The sequence below is a fragment of the Macaca mulatta genome, chromosome 4 (genome assembly GCF_049350105.2).
Source record: "Macaca mulatta isolate MMU2019108-1 chromosome 4, T2T-MMU8v2.0, whole genome shotgun sequence".
Taxonomy (NCBI): Eukaryota; Metazoa; Chordata; class Mammalia; order Primates; family Cercopithecidae; genus Macaca; species Macaca mulatta.
In genome coordinates, this window is record NC_133409.1 from 14,208,095 (window position 1) to 14,220,275 (window position 12,181).

At 39.7% G+C, this 12,181-nt stretch overlaps 2 protein-coding genes across 18 annotated transcripts in view; one reads left to right on the forward strand and one right to left on the reverse strand.

Annotated features, from left to right (window-relative positions):
- Positions 1-1,192, reverse strand: part of SESN1 (sestrin 1) — a 106,793-nt gene extending 105,601 nt beyond the window's left edge. The window contains exons 1-2 of one of the 3 annotated variants that reach the window (XM_015137608.3): positions 1,032-1,192; positions 499-836 (exon numbers count right to left, since the gene is read on the reverse strand). In XM_015137608.3, the coding sequence (XP_014993094.1) occupies positions 499-777 (279 nt within the window). In that variant the 5' untranslated portion in view covers positions 778-836; positions 1,032-1,192. Of the gene's footprint in view, positions 1-498 lie in introns of all 3 variants that reach the window. The other 2 variants (XM_015137609.3, XM_077999246.1) reach the window with 2 other exon arrangements.
- A 139-nt stretch (positions 1,193-1,331) lies between these two features.
- The window catches only part of CEP57L1 (centrosomal protein 57 like 1), a 65,655-nt gene continuing 54,805 nt past the window's right edge, over positions 1,332-12,181 (forward strand). For 8 of the 15 annotated variants that reach the window (XM_028846692.2, XM_077998515.1, XM_077998517.1 and 5 more), the window contains exon 1: positions 2,197-2,277. Coding sequence is in view for 4 of the 15 variants with exons in the window: in XM_077998514.1 (XP_077854640.1) it covers positions 10,854-10,856 (3 nt within the window). In the remaining 11 variants the exon portion in view is untranslated. Of the gene's footprint in view, positions 1,954-2,196; positions 2,278-10,800; positions 10,857-12,181 lie in introns of those variants that run through there. The other 7 variants (XM_077998514.1, XM_077998516.1, XM_077998518.1 and 4 more) reach the window with 3 other exon arrangements.

The following is a 12,181-nucleotide window of genomic DNA, read 5'->3' on the forward strand; positions in this document are numbered from 1 at the left end:
TATTATTTATATAATTCTCTTCTTGAAAAAAGAGAGGTTGCATTTAGAGAACACATCCTGGTTTGTTTTGTTTTTAAAAATAAGACAAAATTGTTCCACCAATTATATTGAACGGGCTGACTAGGAAACATTTAATACCCTTTATCATTTTAGAGGCTTTTAAATGTGAGCCTTTCCACTCAGAACACTGTGACAATGTGAAAAAACACAATGGCTACATTTCCCAACAACATGTAAAAAGAAATATAAGGAAAAACAAGTATTTACTTGGAATTAACTGTAGTTTTCATATATTCTTCCAGGAGCAAAGCAGTTTCTGCCTAAAACTCTCTAGAAAAACGCTACTTGTTTACTTACAGAACACTCTAATTTAAAGATGTAAACTCATAATCAAAGTTTACATAACAACCTAATAGAAACAAACACAACGTGAATAATTGCAAATAAAATTTCACTGTACTAGGGAGACAGTTTTGTATTTAAAATGCTCTTCCTTACCTGGATGCTCTTCAGAATAAACTCACTTTTCTCTCTTACATCTTTGAAGGGACACCTCTTAGAAAGCATAAGCAGATGAGCAAGTAGCTTATTCAACCCATCCGAAGACTCGGTATTTGAAAGCCCGTCTGATGGACGATGAGGTGTTTCTTTCACCGAACGAAGACACTCGCTTTTCCTCAAAATGGTTTGCCTAATGTTTTCCAGTGCTGTCTCTCTAGCAGTTGAATCTCTACTGCACAGTCCATCCCATCTCACTTCATTCTCTCCTTCAGCCATGACAATAGTTTTTCCTTTGCGGTCTTCAGTTACCTTTCAGCATGTCCCCAAAAATCACTCTGTGTTTTTAAAATGAAAAATGTAAAAATAAAATCAGAGAAATCAAATCGTCATGAAAACACACATATGGGTAACATTTGGAACCACTGGTGTCTTCAGCCGATCTACAAGCTAGATCACCCTCTCACCCTCTCCTTGTACACTAAAGGGCAGTCTTCCTTCTGGAAAACAAAGTTGGAAAGTTGCAACCTTACAGCGCTGGCTTTGGTGGACGGAGAATTTCGGGGAAGCGTTCTCCTCCGTCTCGCGGGGTCAGCGGATATCCTCACGTTGTGGAGCTGTCAAATCCGTGCTCTGCCCCAAAAGGCTGGTAACAGTTGAACGCCCTCCAGCCATTCGGGGCTTTTTTGTCTGTGCAGCCACCGGGTTCTCTCGAGCTTTCCCACCCCGCCCCTCCTCCGACACCAGTCCCCGCCCTCCGCAGCTCCTCCCAGCGCCTCAGCAGCCGGCCGGGCGCCGGCAGGGAAGGCTTGCCGAACCCTGGCCCACTGGCCGCAGCGGCCGGAGGCTTTGGCGCTGCTGGAGGGCGGCAGTCTCGGGCAGCCGCTGTCTCGGCGGGCGGCGATGAAAAAAAGCGTCCCCAGCCCCGCCAATTCCGGACCCCCGGGAAGACGCTACTTCTCCGATCCCTGCACCCTCGCCCACCACCGCCGAGCCAGAGGGCATAGGGCGGCCCTGGCAATCCTCGAGCGCAGGGCTGGGCCGCGGAGCTGGCGGGGCGGCGGGGCCCAAGGCGCAAAGCCCGCCCTTCGCCCAGCCCCATCGGTGGGGATCAGCCCAGAGGGCGGGAGCAGGGAGGGGAGACGGGGTCCTCACCCCCAGCCCCTCCCCTTTCTCCGCCCGGCACAAACCGGGAGCCACCCCGGCCCCAGCGCCTTCTTCCCCGCCCAGGCAGACGCGACCCGCCGAGGCAAAGCCATTGGAAAAAGCCCCGCCCTCTGGCAGGCTACCTCCGGACCCCCAGTGCGCCGCGCGCGGCTGCCAACCGCTGCCGGCTGCTACGCATGCGTGACTTAGAACAGGGCACAAGCGCCTCCGGAGGCTCTAAGCTTGCGCCCTGGGGCGGTTTCCGTTCCCGGATGTTTGGAGTGTGTCCTGGAGAAGGGGAAGGAAAAAGTAAGGCGTAGAAGTACACTGAGACTTCGTCACACACAAAACAAGCACGACAAAGAAAAAGGGCACGAAGGGACTCCTGGACGAAATTGAGTCTACATTTAAGATCACCGTAAAAGTAGTGACGGCCTCTTTATTACTCCAAACCCCAGATTTAAGTCGGTGGGACGTCTTCGCGTTGACTTGTGGGGAATGTAGTTTTGATGCTGCCGGCGCGTTTTGTTTGCGACAGAAACTACAATCCCCAGAGGCCACTGCGACGTCGCCTGTGGCTGCCCGCGAACCAACGGTTAGCGGTGGCAGGGGCTGACTGAGAGTGTCTGCTTGGTAAGCACTGTAGGCTGGGTTGTCACCTTTCCTTGACAGGGTTTTTCCTTCCTCCATTTCCTCTGGGATTTTGGAGACGAAGCCATCTAGCGTGGCCTCCCTTAGTCCAAGGATTTTTCCAGTGGCTTGCGTGGGAAGGACTAGTCCAGCTGCCCAAGCGCGGGGTGTGGTGGGTGAGGCGAGGATTTAGGGATCCTGATCCCGAGGGTCGCAGGGAGCGGCCTAAGAAGGAAGGATGCTGTGGAAACTGGAGCTTCGGGCTGCTGCTTCTGCTTCCACCCTTTTCTGTGGGCAGGCGCGGGATGGATTTGGGATCTCTGCGCATTTGCACCTTTGTTTGCCTTTGCTTAGGGATGTTCTGGGCTTTATTTGCTTTTAGAAAGTCATTATTTGAGAAAAGTCGAGGTTTGAACGGCCATCAGTGGACTGATAATCGGTGTAGATTTTAATTCTTTATGTTGCAGAATTGCATTACATTAAATTCTAAAACTTTCATCTTGCTAGGCACTGAATATACAACAATGAGAAAGACAGTCTTATCCAGTTAAGAGGAACCAGTTGTTAGACATACAGTTACAATACTATATGATATCACTGGGATGCCTAGAAGGAGATCACTTAGCCCAGTCTTGGAAAGCCAGGGAAATCTTCATCCCAGCGGAAATGAAGATCAAAAGAACAGCATATGCTAAGGCCCAGAGCGAGAGATAGGGTACTTTCAGGAAACGTCAGTAAGCCAAATCATACATACTTGGCGGTGTGGGGTGGGAAGGGAAGGGTGCTTTTTGTGTATTGATGTACTTTGAAGCTACAAAGAGACAGATATTGTGAATTCTTTACATTGTTTCTGTAAGTGAGCTATTTTTGAATAGATGCATAGTTCTGATGAATTGGTCGAATTTCAAAAGCCTGTTACATTCTAACACTTCTAGTTTGAATCCGAATTTTGAAAAGGGAATAACTTATGAATGTGATTGAGAAAACAAAACAAAACCATTCCGTTTTTATCTCCTTTTTGGGATGATCATCCTCTATCCAGCCCATAAAGGGTAGGGTAGTTTCTTAAGGCTGGGTGCCTTTTTATGCTGTAGTTAAATATGATCTCATGTGTACCCATGGCTTCACCAACATTTATGACTCTCAAATGAATAGCTCCATTCAGCTTCACCTCTCAGCTTTCACATATCTATCTCTTGGATATTTCTTCTTGGATATCTCAAAAGCATCTCAAACTCAACATTCCTAAAATCAAATGCATAGTTATCTGTTACAAATCTGATTCTTTTTCAGTGTTCCTTATTTCAGCAAAGGACACTACCATCCATCTACTTGTGAAAATTTGAAAGCTAAACATTATTCTTTATTTCTTCTTGCCCTTCATACTTTTATGGCTAAATTATTACCAAGTTCTGCCAATCTTATCTCCCAAAATATCCTTCAAATATATTTTTCTCTCCACCTGTCTTCAAACTGTGGTAATCTCTCAAGACCGCTACAGTAGCAGTTATTCACAATGACCCTCCTCCATTAGTTCTCCATTATAGCTACCAGAATGATTTTTTTGAAACTGCAGATCTGATCAGATTTTCTCTTGGTTAAAACTATTCAGTGGTGTCCTGCTACTGTTAAAATAAAGGCAAAACTCCTTTATAAAGCCTGACATCATCTGGTACTCTTTCAGACTCACTTCATATACTGCTCTCCAGATCAACCATACAGACCATTTTTCACTCATTGGTTCTCATATTCCATTGCACCCACGCATTTACTCAACAAATTTCTGTTGAGTCCCTTTTATATAACAGGACATTGAGGATACAGCACTGACCACAATATATAAAAATTCTTACTGTCATAGAGCTTACATTCTACTGAGAAGAGATAGTAAATAAATATGTAAAACATTTAGTAAATGAAATGAAGACAAATGCAGTGGAGAATAAAACAACTGGGAAGGGGAATGGGGAGTGTCAGGATGTGAGGGGCTAGCTTTACTTTTAAATAAAGTGGTTAGAAAAGACCTAATCCAGAAGGGGACAATTGAGGAGATATGAAGTAGGGGAGGGAATAAACCATATAGATGCCTGGACAAATAGCATTCTAATGAAGAGAGTTAGTGCAAAGGCCTCGGGCAGGAGCCTGAGTGCACATTTGAGAAATAGCAAGAAGGCTAGTGTGGCTGGAACACAATGAGTACAAAGAGAATAACATGAGGTCACAGAGAAAGGAAGTAATGGTGGGAGAACATGTACGTGACTGAAAGGACTAACATTTTTAATTGAGTTGGGAAAGCATTGGAGAGTTTTGTGCAGATGAGGGCATGATCTGACTTTTTTAAAATGACTACTTTTCTTTCTCTCTCTCTCTTTCTTTTTCTCTCTCTCTCCGATGGAGTTTTGCTCTTGTTGCCCAGGCTGGAGTGCAATGGCACAATCTTGGCTCACTGCAACCTCCACCTCCCAAGTTTAAGCAATTCTTCATCCTTGGCCTCCCAAGTAGCTGGGATTACAGGCATGCACCACCATACCTGGCTAATTTTGTATTTTTAGTAGAGACAGGGTTTCACCATGTTGGTCAGGCTGGTCTCGAATTCCTGACCTCAAGTGATCCACCCACCTCAGCCTTGCAAAGTGCTGGATTACAGACATGAGCCACCGTGCCTGGCCTCTTTCTTTTTGCCTGAGGCAGAGTCTCACTGTGTCACCCAGGCTGCAGTGAAGTCATAGCTCACTGCATCCTTGAACTGGGCTCAAGTAATCCTCCCAACTCAGTTGCCCAGGTAATTGGGACTATGGGCATGTACCAACATGCCCAGCTAATTTTGTATTTTTTCCTTTTTTTTTTTTAACCAAAATTACATAAAAGTGGAGATAATTTTTGTCTTTTTGTAGAGACAGGGTCTCACTGTGTTGCCCAGGCTGGTCTTGAACTCCTCAAGTGATTGCCTCAAGCGATCCTCCTGCCTCTGCCTCCCAAAGTGCTGGGATTAGAGGCAGACGCCACTGCAACTGGCCTGAAGTGAATATTTCTTTTAAATTGTGTTGAGCATAGACCATGGGGAAGCAAGAGTAGAAACAGAGAGACTGGTTAGGAAACTAAAGTAATAATCCAGGTGAGAGAATCTGGATACGTTTTGATAGTGTAACCAACAGATTTTGCTGACAGATTGTGTGAGAGTAAGAGTCAAAAATGACTTCAAAGTTTCTAACCTGAGCAACTAGAATGGAGGAAGTGCCATTTACTGTTACGGGAAAGTCTGCAGATTTATGAATGGGAGAGAGAGGAAAGGTTGGTATTTTAGCTTGGCCATGTTAAGTTTGAGATGCCTCTAAGAAACTCACATTGAGATGTGGAGGTGGAGGAGGCAGTTGAATAAATGAGTCCAGAAGTAAGGAGAAAGATCTGGCAATAGATATAATTTTGGGTTTTATAGTAGTGTTTAGATAGCAGTTGTTGATATCACCAAAAGAGATATTCCATGGAGTTTGGGTGGATTTGGAGTTCTCTGCAAAGGTGACTGTGAAGGAGCAGCCAGTGAACAGAGGAAAACCCACTGTTCAGTAGGTGTGCTAGAAGCGAAATGAAGAAAGTGATTAAGGAGGAAGGAAAAATAAGTTATGTTAAATGTTGCTGTAAGTCAAATGAGATGAGGATTCATAATTGACCACTACATTTAGCAACATGGAGGTCATTGGGATCTTGATAAGAAACTTTTGGTGGAGTAAAGGTGAAACTCCGTCTCTACTAAAAGTACAAAAATTAGCCGGGCATGATGGCGCATGCCTGTAATCCCAACTACTCAGGATGCTGAGGCAGGAGAATCGCCTGAGCCCGGGAGGCGGAGGGGCCGGAGGTTGCAGTGAGCCAAGATCGCACCACTGCACTCCAGACTGGGTGACAGAGTATGACTCTGTCTCAGGAAAAAAAAAAAAAAAGTCTGCCTTTTTTTGCTGCAATGTATAAATAGATGTTATGGAATTTAGAAGAACTTCTTTAGATCAGTAAATATTCAAGTTACATTTTAGAAGAGTAATTAATTAGGAAACAGATATTGAGAGGTTTTGCTAACTTTGGCCATGGACCATGGAATCATGCAGTATGTTGCCTTTTAGACTGGCGCCTTTACTTAGCAATGTGCATTTATAGTTATTTTATGTCTTTAGATGTATGGCTTGAGAGCTCATTTGTTTTTATCACTGAAAAATAATCCATTGTATGGATATATTACAGTTTACAGTTTGCTTATTCACCTTTTGAAGGACATCTTAATTGCTTCCAGTTTTCATCAATTATGAATAAAGTGTCCTAAAAATTTATGTGCAGGCTTTTTCTGGGCATAAGTTTTTAACTCATCTAGGAATATGATTGCTGGTAACCCTTTGTTTAGCTTTGTAAGAAACTCACAGCTGTTTTTCAAAGCAGCAGTACCATTTTCTATTTCCCACTAATGAATGAGAGTTCCTGTTGTGCCCCATCTTTGCCAGGATTTGGTGGTGTTAGTGTTTTGGATTTTAGCCGCTCTGATAGGTATGTAATGGTATCTCATTATTGTTTTAATTGGTGATTCCCCAATGACATATGTTGAGCATCTTTTCATGTGCCTATTTGCTGCCATCATGTTTATCATGTTTGGTGAGGTGTCTGTTCAGATTTTTTGTCCATTTAAAAATTATTATTACTGTTGAATATTTTTGTTTTTTAGAGGCAGGGTCTCGCTGTGTCACCCAGGTTGGAGAGCAGTGGTGATATCATAGCTCACTGTAACCTCAAACCCCTTGGCTCAAGCAATCCTGCCTCAGCCTCCAAAGTAGCTGGAACTACAGGCATGCACCTCCATGCCCAGCTTACTGTTGAGTTTTAAGAGTGCTTTGTATATTTTGGACACACAAGTCCTATATCAGATCGGCATTTTGCAAATATTTTCTGCAAGTCTGTGGCTTGTCTTTTCATTCTCTTAATAGTGTCTTTTGCAAAGCAGAAAATTTTAATTTTAGTGAAGTCCAGCTTTCATGTATCATGCTTTTGGTGTTGCAGCTAAAAAGTCATTGCCATACCCAGGGTCATTTAGACGTTCTCCTGTCTTCCAGAGCTTTTATAGCTTTGTGTTTTGTGTATAGGTTTATGATCCATTTTTTAGTCATTTTTTTTTGGTAAAAGGTATAAGGTCTGTGCTTACATTTTTATTTTTATTAATAAAGTTTCTGCTGGATCTGAAATTATTTTGATCAATAATATTAAAAGGTAAAAAACTTTTTTTTAAAGACCATCGTACTGAATCTGTACAACTATATTGGTACCATTCTTCAAAACTGTTCCTTGAGAGAGAGACCTGAAGTCAGCCTAAAGATGAGGCCAGGGAGAACTTTATCTGGAACGTATCAGGAAACCGGACTAACAGTTCCATTTTAGTTATCTGTTGTCAGCATGTGCAATTGGCTGAGTGCTGTAAGTGCAAATTGTTAGGAAGACTTTCTACAATTAAGAATATTATTCACCAATTGAATTACCTTGTTATTTGTCTACATTGCTGTTTTTCTGTTTTTTTGTTTGTTTGTTTTTGTTTTTGTTTTTTGCTACTTTTTTGCCTAGTCTTACAAGGTTGCAAAAATCTACCTGTGATTTTTCCACAATAGTTTGACCCTTCTCTACAATGAAACACTGAAGCCATGGAAACTTAAAATATCTCTTTCTGTGATAACTGACTTCAACTTAAGTTTTTAAGGGAAATTATACTAATTATTTACTACATAGTAACATAAGCAGTTTTACCTCTAAATGCTTCCTTAGTTTTTCTTTTGGCTTGTTGAAAAATGTCTTGTCAACCAAGTACTATATGTGTACTTTTATGTGTGTGGTGTATGTGTATTGCCCAAATGAATCATGAAGACTCTTAAATTTGAATCTGTATATTTTATTTTTAAGTTTTCCTTAACAAGGTCAATTTGAATTCCTTAACAAGATTGATTTGAATGATATTCTTTTCAACCTTTCAAAAACGTATTTTCTGAAACACTGTCATACATACTATTCTCAAAATACCATCCCCCTTTTTTTTATGTTATTGCTTCCATCTTTCAGGAATAAATGAGTAAACCACTTAAATCAAGTTTACTCTTCAGTATTTTCTCCAGTTTTTCTGTTTTTGGCGTCTCCAAATTTACTGTAGTATGCTTTGAATGACTAAATCTCTAATATTTCTGACATATATTAATGGATAGATTTTTAAAAACCAATAATTGCTGAATCTATGTTCATTTTACTCTTCTTGAAAGATTTGTGAGCCAACTCTAGCAATATACGCAACATACAATATGAATTTTATAAACCAGTCTCACTACTGACTTTATTCTTATTTTTCTACTTATTTTCCTTATCCATATTTTACATGAATATATACATATATGGGGTAAGATATTAAAATTACGTGTCATTTTAAAAAACATTACAAATTTCAAACAAAAAATAAGAGTAACAAAATAAATACCCTTTTTAAGTACCCCTTGGAATGAACAAATGTTAACATTTTACCTAATTTGCTTTAGTTTTTTTCTTTTTCAATGAAATAAAATATCACATAGGTTGTGAAAATGCTCTTGGCACAGTCATATATTGTCTTTGCCTTTTAAAAAAATGTTACATAGAAGATGTCTTACTATCTGTAACTTGGTTTCTATTTTACTCAATATATTTTCAGAGCTTATCTATGTTGCTAAATGTAGATCTTGTTTTTAAATTTTGGTTGGTGTGTAGTGTTTCATTGTATGAATATGATACAACTTATTTATCCAGTCCCTGTTAATGTATATTTATGTATTTTTTTAATTTTTTTTTTGTTGCAAGCAGTGCAGCAGTGAACATCATTATATGTATCTCTAGATATGTGCCATTTTCTTTAGGGTTCACTCATAAATTCAGAGAAGTGGAATTGCTGAATTATAGGATATATACAGGATCACATTTTTCAAGTTGTTCTCTAAAATATTATATTTTACCAGTTTACACTCCCACTGGCAGTTCATGGGAATTTTCATTTCCCCACATCCTTGACAAAACTTAATATTGATAGGCGTGGTTTTTTTGTTTTGTTTTTTGTTTGTTTGTTTTGTTTTGTGAGACAGAATCCTACTCTGTTGCCCAGACCAGAGTGCAGTGGCACGATCACAGCCCACCACAAGCCTCAACCTCCCAGGCTCAAGCGATCTTCCCACCTCTGCCCTACAAGTAGCTGGGAACACATGTGTGTGCCACCACACCCAGCTAATTAAAAAATTTTTCTCTGTAGAAATGGGGTCTCACAGTGTTGCCCAGGCTGATCTTGAACACCTGGGCTCAAGCAGTCCCCCAGCCTCAGCCTCCCTAAGTGCTAAGATTACAGACATGAGCCACTGCATTGGGTCCTGATAGGCTTCTTTTAAAATTTTTGTCAAGCTAATGGCTGTAAAATAATTTCTGTATTGTTTGATTTTGCATCTACTGATCAATGAAGTAGAATGTTTTTGTCCTTTTGGCTATTCATGTTTTCTTGTCTTTTAACTTCCATTGTACCTTTTTTTCCTTTGTTAATTGAGCTTTGTGTTTTTCTAAATGATTTATAGAACTTTTTTCTGTATTTCAGATACTAATCTTTTATGTTATATATGTTGCTTTTTTAAAGATATCATCAATGATTTTTTTGTTGTACAGAAATCTTAATTTTAATATAGTTTTATCATTTTTTCTTTTTTTATTTGCAAATTATCTTGTTTTAAGAAATCTCTTCTTACCCAAAGTCTGAAACACTCTGTATTTTCTTCTAAAACAAAGGTTTGTTGTTCACATATAGATATTCAGTCTAGCTGGAATTTATTTTTGTGTTTGGCATGGAGTAGAGATATATGTCTATATTTTACAGTGTGGCTAGCACTGTATAGTGAATATTGGCATAGTGAATATTGAATAGCCAATCCTTTCTCCATGGAAATGCCCTCTTTTTCATATACCAAATTCCCACATATGTAAAAGTTTATTTACTCTCTTTTCTTTTGTATCCCTTTTGTCTCGCCTCACTATTTTAATGACTAAAGTGCCGTAATCAATCTTAATAACTAGAAAAACAGTCCTATCGTTTTGTTCTTTTTCACAATGCCATTACAAAATTTTATTTGCCATTATCCCTATGATTCATATGTAGTTTCTGATGCTATTGTGCAAATGTATGTTTTGAAATTACATTTTCTAGATAGGTTATCTAGATCCGGAATCCCCAACCCTCGGGCCATGGACTGGTACCAGTTTGTGGCCTGTTACGAATCAGACCACACAGCAGGGAGTGAGCAACAGGTGAACAAGCGAAGCGTCATCTGTATCCACAGCTGCTCCCCATTGCTTGCATTACTCCAGATCTCCGCCTTCTGTCAGATCAGCAGTAGCATTCTCACAGGAGCACAAATGCTCTCCGAACTGCGGATGTGAGAGATCTAGGTTGCACGCTCCTTATGAGACTCTAAAGCCTAATGATCTGTCACTGTCTCTCATCACCCCCAGATGGGACTGTCTGGTTGCAAAAACAAGCTCAGGGCTCCTACTGATTCTACTTTATGGTGAGTTGTATAATTATTTTGTTATGTGTTACAATGTAATAATAATAGAAATAAAGTTCACAATAAATGCAGTAGGCTTGAATCATCCTGAAACCATCCCGTCCCCACCCCTAACCCAGGTCCATGGAAAAATCGTCTTCCATGAAACCGGTCCCTGGTACCAAAAAGATTGGGGACCGCTGATCTAGATTATTGTGGGTTGTTCTATATAGAAAATCATATTTCCTAGAGATAACAATTTTTATACTCTTATACATCTTATTTTCTTTTTCTGTTTTGTCCCTTTGTGAGGATCTCCAATTTATTATTAAACAATACTACTGATAGTGGGTATCCTTGTTGTCAGTGTTTTTAGTGTCAGAGGTGGACTTTTTTTCTTGAAACTCAATACTTTTCATTTATTTTAATTAGTATTCAATTTATTAAAGTTGTCATTTTTTATATGTAGTTTTCCCTAAGACTTTGAATTTAACTTATAAGTTGTACTACATCTATTTTTAAGTATAGTAGTTTTTGCAAGGAAATCAGGATTTTGGCTTTTTTAAAATTAATGTTCAAGACCAAGCATGATAGCTCATGTCTGTAATCCCAGCACTTTGGGAAGCTGAGGCTGGTGGATCACTTGAGGTCATGAGTTCAAGACTAGCCTGGCCAACATGGTGAAACAACCCCCTCTACCACCACCACCGGTCTCTACTAAAAATACATAAAAAGAAAATTAGCATGGCATGGTGGCTCACACCTGTAATCTCAGCTCCTTTGAGGCAGGAAAATTGCTTGAACTCAGGAGGTGAAGGTTGCAGTGAGCTGAAATCGCACCACTTCACTCCAGCTTAGGTGACAGAGTGAGACTGTGTCTCAAAAAACTAACAAAATAAAATTAATGTTTGGTTAACCTGTAAGGATAAAAGATAAAATTCTCCTTAAATATGTAATAGTATTTACAAACAAATTTCTTATATGTTTCAAACTACAATTTTCAATTTAGCCTATCATTTTATCAAATACTTAAGCTATTATCAAAACAGACCTTCAATTCTAATAAGCAGTATCTTCCTAAGTAAGCAACTTTTGTGAACCTAATAAATTAGACTTATATTTTTTAATAAATCTGATTTTCATAATCATTTTAAACATTTTAAAAAATCCAACCATGATTCACCAGTTCTGGCTTGAATTTTCTCTTTGTTTTTAGCATCTGGGCATTTCCCCTTTTTCTTTTGAGCTTGGCTATATATAATTTTAAAGTTATATATCATCTAATATTTTTATGTATAGGTTAGAGGAGAGTTTTTTCTTTCATATTAATCAGAACTTTTTATATT